Raw genomic sequence first — 24,709 nt, forward strand, 5'->3', positions numbered from 1 at the left:
GATCCCATTGTACAATTTCAGTGTCTACTTCCCAGAAAAAAAAGGGAAGCTCTAGCTATTGCTCACACTTTAGAGCTATCACATTTCCTGATTCGTCAATAGAACATGAAAGAGTACAAATCTCTGCAGCTAAAAAAAACATATATATATTTTTAATTCAAACAGGTCATTACAGTTCATTTATTTTCTGTGTTCAAACAAATTTTGAAAAAAAAAAAAGAGGGCCTTATCGGAGCGCTTGACTTAACCCAGAAAAAGTTCACCAAATGCTCCACCAGTCCTCTGAAATATTTCCTCATTCACAGATTGCTTGTTCAGTGTGACGATACCTCAGATTTAATTAATTTAAAAAAATATATATTTACATCACCATCTGGTCATGAACATGTTGAGAAGGTGATTCATAAAAAATGTCACCTGTTCCTCTGGTGTACCATCACACCATATCATAACAGCTATTTCTGAAATCACCGTTAAATATGAAGAAATGCCCCAGTTTTAAAGTAGATCAGAACAGAAGTGTCGGCAGAAACTGGCAGCCACTTTGCCGGGTGAGAGCCCCACCAGGGACACCAAGACATCACTGCTGTCAAAGCTTCATCCTCTATAAAACTGCTCTCCAAGAAAGGAGGGGGGAAGTCGATACACATACATTTTGATTCAAAATGTGTTTTGACTGGATTTGATAGGCCAGATGTCTCTGACACTGTCTCAGCTGATAAAGGTCTGAGGAGTTTTCAGACTGACTCCACATCTTTTCCCCAGTGAATCCCATCTCTGCTTCTAGTATTATACGTTCCTTAAGCAATATGAATAATCTTTCTCTTCATTTCTTATTTTCATTCCTTCTCTGGCACTCCTCCATTAGTCATGATCATTGAAGGACCAGCATTGGCCTTACTATCAGACGCCTGTCATCATCCAGCTATTGAAGCTTATTCTGCTGTTGCACCCGTCATTAAGCATCTCTGGATGAGATAGTTAGTGAAATGCCAAAAATGTAAAAATGCAAAGGTTGTCATCTATCAGCAGGTGAAGGCTCAGAAATGTTTTTAGCCACATAATAGACTCTAAAACATATTCTTTTTCTCACTTTTTCTCAGAAGTTTGTGTTCGATTGTCATCTTTTATGTTATTTTCTACTTTCCAGTGAGGTCAGGTGATATTTCATATCTGATCTCACATGTGCAAATTGGAAATTTGCATTATTATTAATCATATTTTATCAGTTTTATCAGAGTATCTTTGCATTCATCTTTTCCATTATGTAAATGAACTAAAGCATACTAATTGTTAAAGTTATTTTAACAAATCGTGCCTCTCAAATACATGCAATCTACCTTGACTGGATTCTTTATAAACTCTTTCTGCATCTTTTCCTCAGAGAATTTCTCCCATTCTGCTCTCTTTAAGTCATTAAAAGTTGCAAGCTGTGATGTGGCAGATTCAGGTTACAATTCAAGAGAAAATATTTAAATGTTCCTTTACTGTGGATTTCAAATCGTTTTAATAAAAAGAATGAGCTCGTGTGACCTCCCTCATGTTCGACAAGCTCTGTGGATGTAGCCACCTTTGTCTACAAGTTAGAAAACTTTAGAAGACTTATTTCAAAAAAGAGACTCTAGCATAAATAGGCAAACATATTGGACCGCATTTTGCTTGGTATTCAGATATCCTTATTTTTTAATTTTTATAACATACTGTGCTGATAAAGAGTGTGTGTGATGCATTATTGTGTGTAATGTGTATTATATGTATATGAATACACTGATATGATCATTTCTTTGATTTTAATGTATGTCTACTTTACACTATAAAGCACCTTGAACTGACTTGTGTATGAATTGTGCTATACAAATAAACTTGCCTTCCTATATGTTTTGTTTGTCTAGTTCCATTTAGTGCTGTTCTGTCACTGTGTGGAAGGTAATATTCTGACCTTCGATAGCACCACAGACGAAAATTAGCTTTAGGCAAACATCAAATGGTTGCATTTATGTATAATACTGCACATCATCTTTAACAGAGAAAACACAGTTAAACATATACGATGAATACATTTTTAATGTACATCTTGCAGCTAATCAGAATCCAATATTCTCAGAAGCCATGATATAAAGTCAAAGCAGGGCTGAAGATGATTTTATAAATGAATCCATTCATTACTGCTTGCGTACAGACAAATTGCGGTTTAGACATTAAGTAAGCGAGCTGCCAGTACTGTGGCAATATTCCTTTTTTTTTTTTGAAGATTCAACCTTAAAATGTAAAAATATTCTCTGTAAAACGCATCTGTAAAAGGTGTTTATAATATAATCACCAAGAAGCTACAGAAATGAAGATTACTCCTTCCTAAGTTTTTACATTTTATTGGCTTTACTTTTTCAAATAGAAATGCTATACTTCAACTACAATGCAAGAAACAGTGTATTGCATGTAACAAGTAAAGCCACTAATGTTTTTTATTAATTTCTTAGTAATCCTAGCTGTGGAGTTAAGACAAAAAACATCAGCTTTCATATCCCTTTTCAAAGCAGCGCTATAACACTGAATAAATTTAATACTTTCATGAACTCATTTTATCTGTCTGTTCAGCTGCTAGCCACAAGCCATGATGAGGAGAAGTCCGCAGAGGTGAGGAATACTCCTTTTTTCCAACTATTCTGCCCCAACACCTTCAACTTCGACCAAATGCCATGACCTAATGTAGTTGATTAGACTTTACTCAGTTTCTTCCAGAGCCCCACAAGACTTTATAGAACTGTTTCCACAAATACAGAAGTTCTCCCAACAACTGTAAAAAGAATTTTAAGGTGCAAAATTAATTGAGTTCTCCTTCAAAACAAAAAAAAAAATGGAATAATTTCGGTCCTCAGTGACTTCATTTTTTGTTTCCCTTATTTTGACTACTAATGGAGGTACAGAGTAATGTGATGTCATTTGTACTGGAAGAGTAGGTGAAGAGATTCTAATTTTGTAGTGACTAGTAACTGACTTTAACATTGCTATATAGGGCTGACCCAACTAAGGCAATTCAATGACAAACAGTAGTCCTCCCACTAATGTAGCTGCACTGAAAGCCTGTTTAACCCTCCATTTGTCCCAGTTGCCCCCACTTCTTTACTTCCTGGATGTAAATATTTCATCTGCTTTGTTTTGCTCAGCCACTAAATAGCCACCGACCACCTCAGTCCTTTCCAGTGATGGGACTGAAGCCGCTATTATGGAGCATGCCAATTGACAGTGGCGAGGACAAGTTACTTTAACCTTCAGTTTCCTCTGCAGGCAGACTCAGGCAGCATGCTGCAGCCTATTTACTGAGAGTGACACGGTGAAAAGCCCAGAGATTAAATCTCTATCCCGCAGCTCAGCATCATTCATTTGTCCTGGCTCACCTGAGGCCTCGATGCCAGCGAACATTCTCCCCGGAGGCCGAGAGACAACGCAGCACCGAGATTTACTCTGCTAGTCAGGTCAGGCTGCTGGGGGAGCACAGATGTTTGGAGGGCTTTGTTCTGTACCTGTGTCTATGAGTGTGTGCATTTCAACGCACCTACCTGCCAACTTTCTCCAGTGTCAGTATGTAAGCGTCTGTTTGAGGGTGTGTTTGTCTCCAACTGCCTGCCAACGGTGTGCATTCATGTGTGTGTTTATACCTCACAGATGTATGAGTGAGTGGTTGAGCGTTTTTCTGCCTGGCAGCCTTCCTGAGTGTGTGTGGTGGTGTCGATCGATGCGCGTCTCTCCTGGTCACTGACAACGCGTCTTTTGCAGGATGGCTGCTTTAATATTGAGATGTGGTAGCTCAATCAAAAATGCTGAGGACATCCACACGACTTCTCACTTCAAGCCCTTCATGCATATACTTGTTTGCTACAGCTGTTTATCAGAAGCAGCTAGAAGATCCCTGGTTCACATCCCTGCATTCCCCTGATCTTTCTGCATGGAGCTTGCATGTTCTCCCTGTGCATGTCTGGGTTTTCTCCGTGTTCTCTGGCTTCCTCCCACAGTCCAAAAACATGCTGAGGTTAACGGGTGATTCTAAATTGTCTGTATGTGTGAATATGACTGTGCTTCTTTGTCTCCATGTGTAGCCCCTTTATAGACTAGTGACCTCTCCATGGTGTCCCCCACCTTCGACTTGTCAGCTGGGATAGGCTCCAGCCCCCCTGTGACCCTAATGAGGATTAAGCGGTGTATAGATAATGGATAGATGACTCATTCTTGTGGACATTTGTCAGAAAACAAAATGAGACAGAATAAGTCAAAACATTACAACTATAAAGTGAAATGTATTATAACTATTTTCCAAATGACGCTGCAACGCATTCAACATTAAAAACAAAAAATATCTTACCCTGACTCTCAAGGACTAGTTAATGATGCTACTCTCCTTTGAGACTTGTTTTTTAATCACATGAGAAATCACTTTCCTGACCTCCCTCTGATGTACCAGTGGTTTAGCCTTTCTACAAAAAGAGCTACCCAGGATGTTAATAATTGGGTGAGAGGCACTCATCCAGCAGCTAATAGCACACAAAAAGCTCACCGCCATTAAATTCACTGCAGCACAGGGGCTGTGTATCTGCTGGCATCATTGGGCAACTGTGACATGAACACCAGCATTTACTGTTGACTCTCAGCAGGTATCTAGTCCTAACCTGCTGTGGCTGGCTGACTGCCGGCCTGTGTGTCTGCTGCTGCTGCTGTCTGGACTTGGTGAACACTATGTGAAATAACACCTACGCCTGGCTAAAATACAGAATACATCGCCCCTAACATCATACTGATGACACTAACTTTGTTTAAAAAAAAGATTCAAAACAAGCCCCTAGAATAAGCCAGCAGCTTATCTTTTCATTGAATGTCATTTCAACATCCTTACTGTCACAAGACCAAGGTTTTATTCGAGTTTGTTTTTGTTTTATTGAAGATTTTTTGAAATGTTTTACGGAGAATGAAATGGCATAATAGCCAAAATCCTTGCTCCTTCCCCTTTTCAGCCAGGCATGGGTTCAGTTTTAATTTTTTCTAATTAATGATACACAGTCGTCCATAATAATATAGCAAAAGCTGTTTTTTTGAAGTGATATCTTTATTAAAATAATAAATCAGACCTCTTTTATCCTGCTACAATTAGTGGTCCTGGACCGGGGTCCGGGGTCCACCTGTGATTAGCTGAATTCAGTGGATGCGATTAGGAAAGGCACACATTTGGTGCATGTCAGAGAGAAAACTAAGCCATAAGGTCAACAGAATTGTCTGTAGTTAGAATAGGGCTGCCCTGTCAAGCTGAATAATAGAAGATAATGGGCCACTGTCAAACAAATAACTAACAAATAACTGCACCTTAGGTTTTTAAATACAGTCATTTATATATACAGTTTTTAATTTTTTTTGGACATTACACATTTGATATATAGCTACTGTAGGAGATTGCTTGCTATCTATCTATCAATAGTCAATATGAATAAAATGGGTGAAGGTTGACATTTCAGCAAGACAAGGACTAGAGTTTGGAGTCATTTAGAAATGTCCTTATTTTTGAAAGAAAAGCATTTTTTTCACTGAAGACAACATTGATCAGAAATACAATCCAGACATTGTTAATGCGGTTAATTAATATTCTAGCTGGAAACAGCTTATTTTTAATGGAATATCTCCATAGGGGTACAGAGGAACATTTCCAACAACCATCACTCCTGTGCTCTAATGCTACATTGTGTTAGCTAATGGTGTTGAAAGGCTAATTGATGATTAGAAAACCCTTGTGCAATTGTTAGCACATGAATAAAAGTATGAGTTTTCTTGGAAAACATGAAATTGTCTGGGTGACCCTAAACTTTTGAACGGTAGTGCATACCATCAAGAAAACACAGGAGTGATTTTTTGTCCTCACCTAACCTCAATAGAGCATCTCTGGAGAGACCTGAAAATGGCTGCGCACAAACAATACCCCTCCAAATTGGTAGAAAATGAACAAATTCTGCCAAGAACAATGAGAAAGAGCCATAAGTATGGCATACAAAAATGTGGAGGATCAGTCCTATGAATAGTTGAGGATGTCATCGCTGTCAACAGTGCTTTAACCAACAGCTAAGTGAAAGTTCTGAATACTTAGATTTCACTCATTTATTCTGAATAATAATGAATGAACACTCTGAAAACCTGATTTTGCTTCATCGTTGCAGAGTGTTGTGAGTTGACTGATGAGAAAAAGAACTTTAAGCCACTTTAACATAAATCTGCAACATAAAAAAATGTGAAAAGTGTCTGAAAATGTGTATTCACTGTACTTATTTAATATTTAATGCTCAGCGGCTCCATACTATAGCGCTTACACATAAAGATAAAACTGCAGTTGATTTCCTTTTGACAATGGCCTCTCCCTAAGCGCAACCTCAGTGTTATAGCTGGATTAAAGTTTAAGCATTAAGTACACTTAAGCACTAAGTACTTTACACTTGATGCCTTGGGGAGTTTCTATGAAAGTCTTGACTACCAACAAGAAGTAGTTATATTTGACATCTTAGAGGATATGAGGCATGGTATCCACCCTGAGCACTCAGTCCCCATAGATAGAGTGGAAATGAGGCTTCTTTAAAAGCAGGAAAGTACATTTATGTAAGTTTGTTTGGGAAAAAATGTTAATATTTTGTTTGCTTTACTCTGCAGCTGAAGCCTTGTACAGAACGCTGGGTCCTTAGTGATGGGAGTGAACTATTCATTATGCTGCTGACCTGTCAACACTCAGGAGAATGTGTTATTTAAATTAAAACTGTGCAGCTCTTTGCTCCAGTCTTAATGCTGAGAACAAATTGCTGTTGTTTTACATCACATGCTCTCACAGTACAGTGTACGTCCCAAGCTACACTGTTGCGAGCCCTTTCTTTTAATTTACACTAGCAGAAGTCAAGAAATGTGGAGGAATATATTTTTATTCAAATGGACTCTTGCTGCTTTTAGTTTCTTGCCACCTCTTTGTTTTGCCAACCAATTAAACATGTTTGTACTGGCCAACATTCCTCATTTACACTTTAATTAATTTCAGTTCCTCTGCTTCCTGCCTTGTCGGTGTATCTGCAGTTTATGTGGACTCTTACTGTCTTTGACCAAATCTAGACGGTTATCTGATGGGACCTTCAGCAAACTTGAAGGTGCTTTTAGTCTATATGGATACAGTTTCCACAGGGCTCCATCTGGCATCACTGAACATTGTGCTAGAGTTCTACTAAGACATTCATATTTTGCTCTGTGCTGTGCTGAAAGGAACTCATCTTGAACTTCTTGGGCAACAAATTAAAGTAGGTTGTTTGAATTCACAACTGGTGAGGCTGCAGGGCTGTTCTGTTTCAAACTATAATTCATGGAATCATAGCCTTGGAACTGGATAACTGCCTTTCAATCAATCTACTCTGCATTTCCATTCATTTGCTGAGCTTTCAAGCAGTCAAATTACTCACTCCTTGTCACTGCTGGAAAACATTTTAATCTTCAAAAACATCACCTTGAGCATAATTATGTTCCTGTTACACCGAAAGCAGAGGGGACAGAGAGGGGGTTTGTCCGAGCTTTACCCACGAGTGATACCCCTAATAACATGGATATATTGAAAGGCTATACGCTATACTTCAACATCAAAAGCTATTGTCTAATTTTGGCCAGCGGGATGTGACAAATCCGTAATTAAAATAGCAAGCTGAATGATAAAACAAAGCCACTTGCTAGGAGACAGCGGATCCGGCTTGATATGGATCTGTCATTAGGCTAAAGAATTGTCCTTTGCCTTTTCTGCCTTTATCTCCCTAATGCGGCTACATTTCCCCAGGATTGGCCTTTTTCAGCTTTTTCAGTGACAATAAAAAAAAAAAAGAAAAAAAAAGAAAGAAGCTGATCTCAACAAACGTCTTCATCAGTCATGGCTCGCCTGTTTACTGCAGCAAAGTCGAGGGCACCGGTTCAACCGGAAGAGGAACCAATTACATCACAGTATTTATCGTTTTTAAACTGGCACTGGAATGACGTCCATGGTACCACTTTTCTAATAATAATAAAAAAAAACTCTAGTTCGTTTACAATTGCATGTGTATGGGTGCAAGCAGTGGGCAACTATAATGGGATGGCATTTACATTATTTTTTCATGTTCTCTCCTGTGGTGAGACACCGACAGCAGCATCTCCAGGTGCCAGAGCCTAAACAGCCAAGATAATATGTCCCTTGTTTTGTGTGACTACAACTATTTAACCAATGGTACCGATATATAAAATGTTTTGTGGATCAAACACTCATGAATAATACATCTGGTAAGGGCACACTGGAATCACTGGCATGAGCTCTGCAGCAGGCGAGTTCTCAGCAAATGCAGCTGTTTTAACAGAAGCCAGCATAGCAGACAGCAGCAGCGGCAGACTGTTCCCCCTCCTCATTGTTATCATCGCAGCAGATTTCAAAATGCATACAGGGTGACAGCAGGGGACACCATAAATTATCCAGAGGAGAGATAGTGGAAGCAGACTGACCATCGCATTAGTGAACTCCTGATGGACACAGGTAAGTGGGAGTGTTTAAATTTATGTATGTGTGAGCTTGTGTCACCACTGCAAGCCTGAACGAAGGAGGTATGTGTTTGTGTGTTTGTGTGTGCGTGCGTGCGTGCGTGCGTGCGTGCGTGCGTGCGTGCGTGCGTGTGTGTGTGTGTGCGTGCGTGTGTGTGTAATACACCCTGGCAGCAAGCTATTCTCCTGGATAAGAAGCTTTCAAGTAAATGAATGAATACATTATGGATTAGTGGCCAAGCACCAGTAAAGCAGCCATAGTGTATCTGAGTGCTGCAGAACAATCAAGGCCAGCAGGACAATGGGGACCCAGGGGGCCCAGCACGACACCCAAAGGACCCCTGACTGAAGACACTAATCAGCTGGTGGAAAGTAAGGTGACATATCGGCAAATTCCTTGTACCTACAAGCCACACTAAGAGTGCGCCCACACCAACATACATGCATGGGTGTAATTTCACTGCCATACACCTACACACATCCTGTGCTGATATACACATGGATACACAGACATTTGCTTTCCATGTGTGCGTGTCCTGAGGGGAAAGAATGCATTCATATTCAGTGAGTGATCGGCAGAGGCAGAAGCCGTTTGGATCCATTTTTGTTTTCCTAGCCGATGGCAGAAAGCAGTGGCCATTATGACCTTGTGATGAATTCAGGGTTGATTTCCTACAGTCTCCTTCTTTATTCACGCACATAGAATTAAATCTAAAAAAAGGAAATGGGTACCGCATTCTGAGAGGAAGAAAATTCGGTGAAGCCGAAGTCCAACCACTGTGGTGCACATGTATGGTGTGATTTTCAGTACCAGGTTCATGGTGATCGGGAGAAAGTTTCATTTGTGCCCATTGTCATTTATTCATTAGCTCGCAATCAGATCTCCTGTGCAAGACATGAGATGTTATAAATCAGGCACTGGCTGGACATTAAAAATTCATGCAATTCATAATACATAAGACCCGTCATTTATTTATCACCTCTAAATGGGATTTCCTCCCTTTTCATTGGCTCCAACTCTGAAGCCAACTTCTGTTAGCCTGACCAGCAGCCATTTTGAGTATGAGCCAAGATGTAAACGATGCAGCTCTGAGTCGAACGGGGATGTGGTCATGAAGGAAAACACCTGATCCAGCATTCAGACAGCAGAGAGCCTTTCCCTGTTTAAATCTGGTCGGTTTGACTGGTGTCTCTTGGAATAGAAACAGCAGGCGCCAGGCTGTGGCTGGCTGCTGGCACAGTTGTTTTCTGCTGATTCTCTTGAGCAGTCGATGTAATTGTGAGTAATTAGGCCTTAAAGTGGTCTTGTCTTTTCCCAACCTGGAACATGAGTCCCGAGGGAGAGTGAATGATTTCCACAGGAGAGGTTGTGGGTATCTGAACACCAGGAGCTGATACACAGAATGCTGCTTTTGTCTAAACAGATCCTATATGAAAAGCCTGGCACTGTGCCACCAGATGTTAACACCATATGATCATACGATTCTGTAGATGACAATAAATTATACTTTTGCCCCGAGGGCCCCAGCACTTCTCATTGTAAAGATAAACAGCTCATTACAATGGCAATGCAACGGTCGGAATGAGCCTCATAAAGATGTGGCGTTTGATATCTGTCTCTCTGACCAGATGTTACACTTTTCTTCATGCTGCATAACATTCTGTGGCACTTTGCCTTACGGTTTCAAGGGACCATTTGTTACTCCATAAAAGAAGGTCAAATGATGTGTAATAATGGCCACCAGTAGTAATGAGGGACATGCCACTGTGATGAAGGAGGACGAACAGAAGCCCTTTTTAGACATAGAATATGTAACATTGATCTTCCTTATGGTTTTATCTGGACTTTTCACTTTTTTTTTCCATTTTTACCTTTGCCAAGACCTTTACAGACAGAGTCCTGATACACTTGGAATGTCTGGCATCCACAACAGCATTTTTTGTCTTTCTGGCCTGTATGTGAGATGGCTGGATGGTTACACTATCCCTGACACCTTTCCAACATTGCATATGGGGAGTCTGTGTCAACTGTTTCCCGTTGCTGTCCCAAACCTTCCTGTTTAGCTGTTCATATGAATACGAACACATCTGATTTCCAACATGGCCAGACAGTACGTCTTAAGACCCATAATGTGCCCCTTTTTAGTAATAGTCTCACATGTCTCTAGAAAGTCTTTCAAATTTTCAGCACAAAATGTTGCAAATATAGCTCATTTCTCTATGACTGTATTATAACTAGTTTGAGTTCTGTTTCAGTGTCTGTAGCTCTAAATGTAGCTGAGCTGATGCTGACCATGCTCCATCTACATTCCTGTTGATGGAGATCCAGCCGACCCCCTACCGAACCGCCCTTCTTTTTTTTTTAATTCTGTTGTTGAAATCAAGTTGCTGCATTTGTGACTTTTGGAAGTTTCTTTTGCATTAAACTCTCTCAACATTTGCGATTGACAACATGGAGCAACAGTGGACCGCACAGCAGAATGATCAAAAATAGAATCAAAGCTAATGGTAACATTAGCAACACGGCATGTTTCAAAATAAGGATAAGCAGTGAGACACTGCTGCCAAAATTAAAGTAATCCACTGGGTGTTCAGTTTCTGAGATACTGGAAGTGCAGGAAGAATTTTGTGTTGACTTTTGCAGTCAGGAGTAGAACATTTGGAATGCTTTAGTCTGCAACATTTTCAGGGTAGCAGAAACAGCTTTAGTGAATAAATAACCTTGGTTGAGTGTGAGGCAGCTGCTTATTCTGAATAGCTTTCTGAGGTCCCATATGGTTCTGAGAGAACTTAACTTGATACATATGATGAGACAGCTGCAGATAATGTATGAGACTCTTATGGTCCCATTCGGCTGCCTGGTTGTCATATCCTCCATGTGAAGGGACAGCAGCTCTCTGATTAACAATTTTTAGCCATTTTTGCTTGCATTATTATCCAAAACACTCCAGCAGAGTTCCTCTTTAATTCACAACTGCTGTATTTCAATGATGTAATGGGTTAGGCTGCAACCTTTTAACCGTCAATTTTTAAGTGTTGCCAAGGTTAGCCTAAGCTATTAATAACAAAAATCCTATTTCATTTTTTTTTTTTAGATTTGCACATCTATCTATATATCAATGAAAGCTACATTCACTCTGTTTGTGAGTCTGTGTTGAAAACAGTACGGGTCCCACCCTGATGTCATTGATTTGACAGACACGTGATCAGTGTTCTTATTCAGAGATGAGACTAGCCTGTTATATTTCCATCAAATTAACAGAGGGACTTACGCGTGGTTGGCTTGTTGCAGTTGTGCCCATGTCTGAAGTACTGAGGATTCTCTACCACAGGAATTCGAGTCATCCCTATGACAACCGCATCAGGGCCCGCATCCAAAGTACAGGGGGTAATAATCCCATGGTTGACGTGATGAAGGGGGCTGGCAGAGTCTTCCTCACCGCTGATCACAGCTACTGGACCTGGAATGAGACAAAAGAACTATGACTTAATTCACAGTTCAAAATGTGTTTTTAGACTGTTGAATCGTGTCGATTTTACATGAGAGTATACTTGGTAACAGAGATAAACACAACTTCCTGAAGTATTGCACATCAACAGTGACATTTTGAAATGACATTTTTGTGCATCTGAAAGTAACATTGTTTGCTTACTTATAGATTCTGGAATCTTAAGTATTTTTTTTATTTTTTAAAACAAAAAAATAAAGTGATCTTTAACTATAGTTATAGTCAACAAGGCAGCTTTATCAAGTGACATACTATATGGCTAACGGTTAGGGAGGTGGGTGGTTTGTTGTCAGTTTCAAATACAGGCCAATGAAAATAAAGGACAGCCACAGTACAATGAAGGTGACTTCCTGTTTCTACCAGAACACTCCAGAACTAATACACAATAAGAGTAATTTATTTGCTGAACCAGAAGTTTTTCATTTGTCAAGTTATGTCAAAAAACAGTGCTGTATTCTTCAAATGTGCACTACTACACACCCATCATTAGAAAACTACTAATTAATTCATGAATTCACCGATACACTTACCCACATTTACACACACATTTATTCAATAGTAAGTTCCGCTTTTCAAACCAGCAGGTAATCTCACATTTCAAACACAACCAGAACCCTTCCTATGTATATCACAATCACCTTTAGTTCACAAACCCTAAAGACTTTTGTCTCACGACAAGAAAACTTTGTAACTCAATGACCTAAAACACTCTTTCAACAGATAACAGCAATTCACTTGTATAGAAGAGCTACAAATGAAGCAATTCACCTGGAAAAAACTCTGTTTCCATCCCTGCAATCTTCTACTGATATGTCCACCTTCATGAAGAAGAGAATTCCTCTAAAGGGCTGAGGAATGTAGGAACAATTGGAGGGAAATGTGACCCCTGAATTGAGTTGTAAACCTCAGTGTGACTGTGATTGGTGAGCAGCATGTACCAAACTGCAGTCTGATTTACAGTTCAATTCAGCAGTTTGACAATAGTATGTCAAGTGTATCCAAACAGGAGCGTTTTAATGGTGGTTTAGGTGCAATGTAATTGCTGGCTGGAATAAATTCACTGGTAGTGCCACGTCTATTGTGAAGTAATTTTCTGTCTTTAAGTAAAGCTGCAGCAGTGTCACCAACGCTTCTCTTGTCTGATTTTAGAAGACAGACCTTGCTCACCCAGTATTCCTTCTCCATCTTTAGACTTGCCATATGTGAAATGTCTTCTATCCAAAAAGTGACTTATAGAAGAATGTGGAATACACATGAAAAGCTTGCGTATGTACAAATGCTTCCTGTTATCAGGATATCTTGCAGAACTGAGAGTGCCTTGTGTCTCAATTAGTGTTGCTAACCTCTATTCTTCTCGGCAGAGTTTCATTAAATACTTCTGCGTAACACATCTAAGAGCCTCCCGTGAGTCCTTCCAGCACAAGTTAACCAGATAATGAGATTTCCATCACATTAAAAACTGCATTGCAGTCTGCAGGAGGTGGTTGGGGTGGATAGAGGGACAAAGTGTTCATTCAGCAGAGAGTTTGCATCCAGACTCCCGTCTGTGGTTAGGTTTACACCAATGAGCCAAAACATTATAACCACTCACAGATTAATTGGACAAGGCTGATTTTCTCATAACAACTGCGCCAATGTCAAGGCCTCGGATGTATTAAACAGCAAGTGAACAGTTAGTTCACCTAGTCAGTGTGTTGGGTGCAGGAAAAATGGAGTTGGGGATGTGCTGGAACAAATCTGATGCACAGCGGCTCCAACTCGCAACTTACAGGACTTAAAGGATCTGCTGCTAACGTCTTGGTGCCTGATACCACAGGGCACCTTCAGAGGTCTTGTAGAGTCCATGCATCTGCGGGTTGGAGCTGCAAAAGATGAACAGCATATTAGGCAGGGGTGGTCATGGTGCTTTGGCTCATCAGTGTAGTGAACGAAAGTGCTTTGGTTAAGGTTAGGAGAAGATGATGGCTCTGATTAAATATAAGCAACCGTGTTGTGTCCAAAGTCAGTGAGACTTTATCTGTATTACAGACCACTCTCATTAACCTTAACCAGTCAATCATAAAATTTGTTTCGTCACTACAAGTGGATTTTGTGCAGCAAGATCGGATACTCTGGAAAGTGTGTCATCAGTGAACAAACTACTCATACGTTCGAAATCAACGTATTTGCAACTTATCAAATACATTAATTAAGAACGTTTTGGTTGCAGTTCCGTCTCATTTAAAGAGTATTTGCTGTTTCAGTTTATCTCTATGTGAAAGGCATTTCTAGGAGACAGGGTTGTAGAAAACAGGTTAGTGAAGATTGTCAAAGCAATGGAAAGTGATTCACAGTTCAGACCACGCTTACTTCTGTTGTGCTGACTGTGTGAAGAGTTTTGAAAAATGAACCCGGTATTCAGAAATGCGTGTTAGCAATTGTAAATTATGATCAGTAAAGGCGGTGCCAGAGAAGCAAGGCTGGTTGAATTTATGGTGCCATACAACACATTCCTGTCAATACCAAGCATAATTTCCTTTCTTTAATCAAAATTCAAAGAAAGGCCCGGACTTGATTTACTGTCAGCCAATGTGATCCAGTTTTCTGTTCTATCACTGCTGTGTCAAAACCAACGCAGAGCTCTGACAACTGCAATCTTCAGAGGGGAGTGAGGAGGGGAAGAGGAAGGAAGGGATGGGAAACAGCAAGTGGATATAAAGTCAACAGCGGCTGACTCAGTGGAGCAGTGACAGTGAATCTGTTTACCCACCATGTTGAGTCTTATGCTCACCTTGACAACACCGTAAGTAGTAATCAAGACCCAGTCATATCAAATTATAGAGTCACACTCGCGGGGGGGTGGAGGTGGCTGTGTGATGCAGTGACACATGTGAGCAACAATTTATTCACAACATTTACTCTCATTGCAGGATTTTCATACCTGAGCGCTGTCTTTATTAGACTTTATTGCACAGCAGAGCACAGGTCTTCGCCGTGCTACTACCTACCCAACCACTGGGGACAGGTGGCACAATACAGCTCTAAATCTCTGCTGATGCCTCTGACCCGCTGCTACACAGCACAGGCACCAAGATATATGTGCAATATCCAGCTTTCAAACATCACTATGCTTGAAATAAAATCATTACTTTGAAAATCATCATGATTCATGAGTAAAAGTCTTTAAAAATTAGAAAAGATACCTCAAAAGGATCCTAGGATTATGTTCTGCTTTTTTAATACAATATGAAATGGAATGAAAACCCATCTGATCAGACTCTGGTGCCAGATCGATGAGGCCTCAGGGAGAGCCTGGCCTCACTCCAAATCACAGCACTCAAAACTGCACGAAAACCTCCCTTCTGATTTCTTGGGAGATGAAGGTTTTCTGAGGAGTGAGGGGGAAATTGGACTTCTTGACTCGAGAACATTCTAAAAATTGCATTTATGTTACCTGAGTGATGAAAAGACCCAACGGCATCCGAGAGGGGTTTTATCATCTGAGACGATGCCTGTGCACAGAATGGAATTCAGCAGTGGACATTTTCCCCTGAAACGTCTATCTGAGAGTAAAGTTCCTCTCTATTAAACCAACTTTGATTTATTCAGGAGAACTGGAAAATGAAATGAGCCAACTCTCAACTATTTTCCCATTCTTTTCATGTCTCATCTTGTCCACAACCTCATAGAGCAAGTGGAATCAGCGAAGCACTCCGACTGGCAGCGGGATCTGATTCAGACCTTGACTAAGAACAATGGGTGGGTTTTTGGCCCGTGTGTTTCTATTTCTCAAGCTGCTATGGTTATTTGTCTATATTTATCTTATTGCTGTAATGATTCCATCAATTTCATGATTTAAAGCAAGGAGTCTGCACATTAAAGGAGTAGTTCAAATACTGGGAATTATAGATAGATGAAGGAATCAATATCCACTTAAAGAAGTGGTAGGTGGGATTTTTTTTGGCATAATAAATTCCACATTAATCTTTCAGCATATTGAAATTTAAATAGTCTGAGAAGAAACCGGACTTCTGCATCTCTCCATTTTCAGACCTTAACCAATCACAGGTCTTCATCTTCATCAGATAGCAAACACAGTAATATGTGCATGTTGGATGTGGTGGCACAATGGATTAAATGGAACTCTTTCATTAGTGAAGACGTAATTTAATTCACATGTGAAGCCACAAGCAAATATCGACTTTTAGTGTGGTGGGAGTTGCTTGTGAACAGTGATGGCAGCAGGAGGAGGGCTGCATATTTTGAATTTCCAGCATTTATTCCTGCCTTTTCCATATTACTACCAACTTCAGCCTTAACATGATGTGCAAGTATCAAATCTTTACACAATTATTAAAAGTCATGTAGAGTGGTTGCTGTCTCTCTCACTGAATGCTACCAGAGAAACCCTCACCCTTTAATTTTCGTCTGCAGTCCACTGGCAATTCACAATTAAAATAAAAGTGCTGATAAAGTCTGGAGACTGGTGTGCTATTCACTCAGAAAACAATGGTAATCAAAGGAATGATAGGGACAGACCTGTTAGTACCTGAAGGTTTAATTTTGGTATATAGTATAAGCATTATATCAGCTATCACCATTTCAGCTCTCATGACTGTATGGTAAGTATGAAGCCAACAGCCTGTAGCATAGCACAAAGACTGTAAGCAGGGGACAAGCTAGCCTGGCTTTCCTTGTACCTGCACCTTTAAAGATGTCTTGTAATAACCTTGGAACAGAGAGAAGCTAATGTGTTTCCAAATAGTTCAAAATATTATGCTAAACTAAGTGACTCTTATTTTCTCCACCGGCATGGGGTTCAGAAAAGGAAATAAATGAAAGAAGAAAAGCACTGAGAGAACGCAGTACTCCCCCAAGGCTGCTCAGTCGTCGTGTGATTTCTGACGGATAAGTCTTGGTAAGTCCGCAGTGATAGATTTGGAGTAGCATCGCAATCATGTGATCATCAGCAGGCAGCTGACGTAGCGTTCACTTGTTGTCATAGTTACAGTGACACCATGCCACTATCTTTCAATGATACAGAAATCTTTAACAAATTTGTGGATCCAGACTATAAGACGCATCACTGCCAAAATCGAATCAGGTGGTCCTTGTATCATTTTTGACCTTCTCGGAAAATTTCATCCAAATCCATTTGTCTGTTTGAGTAATTTGCGCACAGAAAGACAGATAAACATCCAGTGATCATCACATAACTCCGCCACGTATGGAATAAATTTCCTGTCATAATTCAAGAGCATTCTAAATTGATTTGAGGGCAGCATTTATCGATTTCATTCTCAGATTTCGTGGTATTGTCTCTCAGAACTCTGCTCTCGCGCTCAAATTTGCTCAGCGCGTGCTCAAACTGTGTCCTCGCCCTCTGCTCGCGCAGATTTCCTGCGCTCAAACTCAAACTCTTCCTCTTACTCACACGGAACTTCTGCTCGCGGATCTCTGCTCTGCTCTCGGATTTTTTGTGTATCAACGCTGTCAACCAATAGAAGGCCGGCGAGCTTTGACCAATCACATTATCCCTGTTTGTATACGAGTGCATTCGCTGTTTTTCCGAGGAGTGTCGCATAAGGGCGTGCACCCTTTCAACGGGTTTTATCCACTCCCTACCTCCGGGGCTGTAATAAATGTGATTTCTTTTATTTTTTTGACCACTGTTGGAATAAAATATCATTCAATACATACAACAGCGTCCGAGCTTCTCATTAAAATGGCTATATTGTATATTAATAGTGGCATCGAACACTGCTCTTTGAGGTGTACTGGTGGAGAAAACAATGTCACCATCCTGAAGCTAGCGGGACAGCAGTTGGCTTGCTAAAATGGACCGGTGTTGTGCAATTTTCACACTCCCCGAAAAAATCTGACTCCCCCTTCATGTGAACGCGCGCGACTTACGTTTCACTCTGTGGTCACTTGACGGGTTTTCTGTTGTACGTTTACTGTCCTGAGAAGTCCGCAGCAGTCAATCATTAGTAGGATCGCAATTATGTGATCGTCAACGGCCAACTGACGTAGTGTTCACTTGTCATAGTTAGTGACGCTGTGCCATTTTCTTACAATGATACAGAAATCTTTAACAAATTCGTGGAACTAGACTATAAGCCGCATCACTGCCAAAATCTAATCACTTGGTCATTTCTGACCTTCCCTGAAAATTTCAACTAAATCTGTTAGTCCATTTGTGAGTAATGTTGCTAACAGACGGACAAACTGATGGATAGACAGACAAATGTATGCCATTCGTCACATAACTGCCACGTTCTGTGGTGGAGTAATAAGCAAATCAAGCAACAAAAAAAACACCTACTATTAATTCAGTTGGTCTAGTTACTAAATTCAATACTCAATAATCAATACTTAAACACAGTCAGGTTTCCCTCTCGGCTTGCAAAAGTGAGGATGCTTTCAAAAATAATGCATAGGTTTTCTTCATTACACTTGTACACAATTTTTCAGGCCACTTGGCAGGTAGGCTGCTCAGTGCATTTTGGAGAGCTTGCCAGAGTTCTTCTGTGGATTTAGTCTGTCTCAGTGTCTTCTGTCTCTTCATATAATCCCACACTGACTGCATGATGATGAGATCAGGGCTCTGTGGGGACGATACCATCTGCTGCCAGGAATCTTGCTCTTCTTGTCACTGAAGACAGATCTTTATGACCAATCAGGCGCCCTCCTGAAGGTGCTGCATGATGAAGAGGAATCTGAAACTTCTGCTGTACATTCATTCAGTCTGTTACACAGCTGCACCTGACACACAAGCTCGCAAAAATGTAACTGATCATCAATGAACACGACAGTACCAAAAATAAGTTTAAAAAAATCATTCATTTAACATGTTCAGAGTAACAGACAGTAGTTTGTCCAGGGATTCCTTCTGGAAAAGTCTTAGATCACTGTGACATGCCGTCATTTGAAGATCAGTTAAATCTCACTGCTCACATCCTTCCATCTTTTGCCAGGCAATATGTTTCTCCAGCCAGCATCCTTCTCTTTTTGTGTGAAAAGTGTAATCCTGCTAAGATTCTCAATGATTCTCCAGGTTACACGTCACTCAGGTCCACATTACTCAATGTTGCTTTGCTGTAACATGCTGCTCACGGTGGTGTAGCAAATGCTTTATGTTCATGTAAGGTACATTTTGCAGGTACATTAGCTAATTCAGTCAAATCAACTGATCAAATGTGACATTTGCATCATCTGTTTTTCAGAGTTTGGAAGTCAATCTAATTTACTCTACAGGAGCAGACACATCACACTCTTCCTTTCTTGGGTTTTAAAAGTGACTCGTAAATTACAGTATCATTCAAGTGGTGGGCCTCAGTGATGAATTAAAAGACCTGTTGCACCTTTGAACTAACTAACTTTCAGACACAAGGTGGCTTTCATCTTTAGGCTTTGTCATTTTGCAGGCATAATCACACTGATTCAAAAGCAAAACCCTTTAAACAAGACTAAAGAAATCCCAGATACTGTGAAAAGAAACCTTTGTACAGCACCTAATGGCCTTATGCAACCCCACATAGGCACACTTAGCGGAATGGAATTGCTTAGTAACGTCAGACATAGCTTGAGACAATATGGAAGTGACACTGGACCTTGCACTGCTGAACTTTAATCAGTCTGCTGCAGATATATATTATTTTTTATGTATTTATATTTTTAATGCACTGTATGTTTTACTGTCCATGTCTTGTAATGTTAACTTTTAAGCTGGTATTTCCAACAAATATTTCGATATATCATTGGTAAAAACTAATTGCACAATGAAAATAAAGATTCTTGAACTGACTGACATGTTTGCACCAAAAGCATGTATTAATCCACAACTGAAACAGTTCTCAACATAATGCACTCCTGTAACCTGCCACAAACGAGTGGGATGCTGTTTTCTGAAATTATTTTTAAAACAATTAAACATTACTAGTGACCCCTTTTTTAAAACTGACATGTTCAGAGAGAACATGCCAGGTTACAGTTGAGCGATACACTGGAAAAGTACTGAATTCCACTAATACAGTGTTGGTATCTGTCTTTTCAGAGGATTCAACTCCAGCTTGTTTGCTCTGTGCATGGCAAAGGTTGGGTTGGACGTGCACGTCCATCATTGCTGGTGGACTTCGGGCTCACTTAGAGATGTCATTTTTGAAAGAAAAGCCATTTTTCAATGAAGACAACATTAAATTAACCAGAAATACAGTCTAGACATTGTTATTGTGGTAAATGAATATTCTAGTTGGAAACGATTGATTTTTAATGGAACATCTACATAGAGGTACAGAGGAACATTTCCACCAACCGTCACTCCTGTGTTCTTATGCTACAATGTGTTCGCTAATCATGTTGCAGGCTAATTGATGATTAGAAAACGCTTGTGCAATTAAGTTAGCACATAAATATAAGTGTGAGTTTTCTTGGAAAACGTGAAATCGCCTGGGTGACCCCGAATGTTTGAATGGTAATGCATGATCCCTGTTAGTCATTCTCTTTCTCTGTTATGAGAAGTACTTTCTACAACAGCCTCTGGGTTTTTCTAGTCTTACCAGCTTAGTTAATTTATTTCAGTTCTAGTTTGTTTATCCATTATGGAGTTTTTTTTTTTTTTTTAAGAAGAGTTATTTCTACAAATATACCAGACCAGAGTACAAACCGGCAATTTTTTGTCTGGAGTGACATGACTGTTTGTGTCTTTGTTTCCCTACAAACGAAATTAAAAATGCTGAAGGTGATTCTCAGGACAGAAAAGAAGGCAGTTTGCGACTCTGCGGGGTTTTCCCTGTGGTGAGGAATAAATTGTGCAGAGTGTGATTGCTTCCGTTCCACCTCCTTGTGGTAATTATCGCACAGATTCCTTTCAAAGGTAGTTAATTAGGACTGGAATTAACTTGAGGACATGTAAAATGAACAAGAGAACACAGGAAGGATAACTTACTGAGGCAGGGCCCTGCTTTTGGTTAACGATGGATTTGAAACAAATTAAACCCATACGTGGGAAGGGTCAAAAACAGTGAAATCAGGGCTAACGACATGCTTGTGATGAAGAAAAGACAATGGGTCTATAGCACATAAATATTAACTAACTGTCGTAGTGCTCAAAGCTTTTTTCATAAATCTATCAGTGCTGGTCGTTTGCTCTTCAGCACTGTGACTGTACGGCAGGTTAATAAACTGATATATTGCTGTCAGAGTAACCAGCGAATGTCTTAGAGCTTCTTAATTTCAGCGTCTTTAACGGGACCCGCTATAGGGCAACATTTCCAAACAAGAACGTTAAGCTGAGATCTATTATTTTGGTTCTTGAAAGCCATTACGATGTTGCAGCTACTTGCTCAGTAGCAGGCAACTGTGCAAATCCACACAGTGAGTGTAACTGTAGCGCAATTAAAGGTCAGTTAATTGTGAAATGCCACTATGATGTGAAGAGGCCTTGGGGTTGTATGTAAAACTTGATGACAACTTCCTTAGTTGAACTGAAGAATACATGGATAAAGCTCTCCTGACAGCTGGCCTCAACCCGTTCACTGAACCTCCCACTCCCATGGTGAGAATATGACAGGTCAACAGCAAACCCATACTAACCCCATTTCTTAAGGTTTCCAAACAGCAGCCTGTGTAGTGTGAAACACCGCTGGACTGTGTTCACTTTCCCCTCCAGTTGATGGTGACCAACTGTGGCTCGGCACTAAGACGTTTGATATTTATGGGCTATCGACGATTTACAGTCACCGCTCAACGTGCTCTCTCTTTATTGCGGTATAAACAATGGTGAGCGCTGAGGGGAAGGACGACCGAGTCGAGACAGAAATAAACACGCATTTGAAATCTGCTGTAATCCTATCAGTCACTGCATCTGAATCCACTTGTACGTCCTCTAAAATCAACTGTCGACACCACACCCAACATTATCTGCAATGACACAGCATCGAGCCAATTACGGTTTGCGTTGCTGTATATCTGTGGTCTTGATGCTCAGAATGATAATGCAAGAAAACACTGAGATTGTTATTCTGACTCTGTTCCCACAGCGCCCTATCAGCTTTTATATCTTTGACAACACATTACCCTGTAAGCTCCCTGAAGACAGACGAAGCAATTTTACACAAGTCTGAAAAGTGATGGAAAATGACATCATCCAGGAGCCGAGCTGTCCAGAGTCTGTTCCTTGATTTATGACTAACACAGAGTCCGGATCTTTACCAAAACTGGAACCAACATTTTACTAGACATTATACGTACAAATTGAAAACAAAACATGCAGCCATCTGAGAAGGTATTGAGAGTCATGCAAGTCTCCAGTCTGTTGGGGGTTTCATTCTTCTCTCGCTGCAATCTAATCATAAAGGGCCAAATGAAAAGCTTGTGGTGGCATTGTTACGGAAACTAGTTTGCATCATAAACTCGGCAGTAAAGGCGACAATGCACGCATACACACATACAGTACAAGCATATGCACAGCGGCAGCCCTGTGCTAGATGGCTATATTTCTTGTCATGGCATTAGAATATGAAACGATTCCCCAGCGTCGAGCATCTGGTAGAGTTTGCATGTAAATCACAAAGGAGGCTGAGAGCCACATTCAGGCACTGCGGCCGACAAAACTGCTTGATGATAGTCATATCAGCGCCACGGGTGATGCTTCTGCATGCTAATGTGTCCCACCATCCTACATCCAACAAGTGTTTTAATAGTGGAGGGGTTAGGGGAGAGGAAAATTATTAGTCATAGGCCCTGAGGAGGATATGATTCCGTTTTGGGTCACACGTGGCGGTAAAATGCGGTGAAATTTTGGAGTGAGGTTCACTCAACAGACACACATCACCAAAATGAATCAGTTCAAAGACAGCATTGAACCTGAATTAATCCCTGTTTATAAATATTTATAGCTGCCTGGGTAGCTAGACAGACAGCTACTTCATTGTGCTCCCAGGGGAAAAAAATGTTGTCACAGTCTGCACATGGAACATGAACAATCCACTGCACACGGACACACAGTACACACGTGTAGCTGAGCAGCAGGAAAAGTAGCAGGAAATATGAGGACACAACTCACTGGATCTGCACTGTGTATCTCCGATGCACCTGGTACCACAGGTTAATAAGATGTCTGCACATGCACACGTCACTCTGTGCAACCTTGTTCACTGCAACAATACAAACACACTGACGTTTTCTGGGTAATGTTGAGTTTGCCCTTGAATTTTAATTTTGTACAAAAAAAATCACATGTTGGGGATTTTGAATATCTGTATATCTGACCATAACAGCTATTTAAAGACAGGGAAAAGCTGGGTGAGTAAGTAAGTTGGCTTCACCATCTGGGGAACAAGGAATGTCTGTACAAAAAATCCTCAGCAGTCCAACCGGTAGTTGGGAGTGCTCCACCAGCCTCACAGTGGCACTGGTAAAATTTAACAGAGACAAGCCTAAGTATGTTTTCATCCCAGTTTAACATCTTACCAAGGCAACATTTGGACTGCAACATTAAAGTGGAGATGATTTAAATGTGTTTTTCAAAAACTACTGGACAATTCAAAATGCTGACAAGATGAAAAGTTAGGGTCATTACAGTTTATCCACAGGGGAATATATCTGCACCAAATGTCAAGACAAGCCATCTTGTTGTTGCTGAGACATTTCACTTTAAAACAAACTTGTTAACCTTATGCTGAGAAGAACTTCAGGACTAATAAAGTGGACAGAACAGTAACGTAGTTGTGGCAGGAAGGGCGTATTAGACCATGCTTAAGTGAACAAGACAGTGGACGCTCAGAATAAATCAGTGAAAAGCAGATTCATCTTTAATCACAGCTGTTCCCAGCTGAGCAAGGTAACAGAGGAAAGCACTATGATTTTAACATCAAATGGAAGCAGCACATTAAGATCATTGTTAACCACGTTTTCTGCACTTGGTTGCATTCAGGTCCCATTCCTTTAGCATTTATTCAGACTTAGTTATACACAAAACACCAACTCAATGAAATCCCTGGCCCACTGTGGGATATCAGTCAATCAAGTGTCAATACTCTCCTTCTCTCCTTTCCTCACTCACTCTCATACATTTACTTCTTTTTGTTTTCTCTCCACAATTTCCCTGATAGCTTTCTTTCCACTCGCTGGCCTGTTAGCAGGATGTTCAACATGTTGCCAATATGAGTTCAACTATCAGCAACCATACTAATACTGATTTGAACATAAAACGCCTTCAGAATGACAGCAAAAGCAATTGATCAAAACCTAAATTCCTCTATCAGCATGTTTTACTTGAGCAAGTGCTGTTTCATCATAACTTAAAAGTAGTTTAAAAAAAAAAGACTCGCATCATTTATTTCATCTTTCTCTCTGTTGTCTCGCCCTGTCCCTACCTCTTCCCCCCCCCCTCTTTCTTGTTTCTAGCCTCAGGGATCTTGATTCCTGCCTCAGTTCTTTCACAACTGCCTGCCTCCATTGGAGGGATCAGGACCAAACTGATTTGTTATCCCGGGAGGTGGAGGAGTGAGAGGAGGAGGAGGAGGCGTGTGTGTGTGTGTGTGTGTGTGTGTGTGTGTGTGTGTGTGTGTGTGTGTGTGTGTGTGTGTGTGTGTGTGTGTGTGTGTGTGTGTGTGTGTGTGTGTGTGTATGTGTACTTGTTTCTGCTATTCCGGTGGGGACTT

At 40.5% G+C, this 24,709-nt stretch overlaps 1 protein-coding gene across 6 annotated transcripts in view; it reads right to left on the reverse strand.

Annotated features, from left to right (window-relative positions):
* ntrk3b (neurotrophic tyrosine kinase, receptor, type 3b) overlaps positions 1-24,709 on the reverse strand; it is a 236,453-nt gene that overhangs the window by 38,637 nt on the left and 173,107 nt on the right. For 3 of the 6 annotated variants that reach the window (XM_051941541.1, XM_051941537.1, XM_051941543.1), the window contains 2 exons: positions 13,835-13,927; positions 11,829-12,017 (listed from right to left, as the gene is read on the reverse strand). In XM_051941541.1, the coding sequence (XP_051797501.1) occupies positions 11,829-12,017; positions 13,835-13,927 (282 nt within the window). The remainder of the gene's footprint in view (positions 1-11,828; positions 12,018-13,834; positions 13,928-24,709) is intronic. The other 3 variants (XM_051941545.1, XM_022200629.2, XM_022200628.2) reach the window with 1 other exon arrangement.

Source organism: Acanthochromis polyacanthus, chromosome 2 (genome assembly GCF_021347895.1).
Source record: "Acanthochromis polyacanthus isolate Apoly-LR-REF ecotype Palm Island chromosome 2, KAUST_Apoly_ChrSc, whole genome shotgun sequence".
Lineage (NCBI taxonomy): Eukaryota > Metazoa > Chordata > Actinopteri > Pomacentridae > Acanthochromis > Acanthochromis polyacanthus.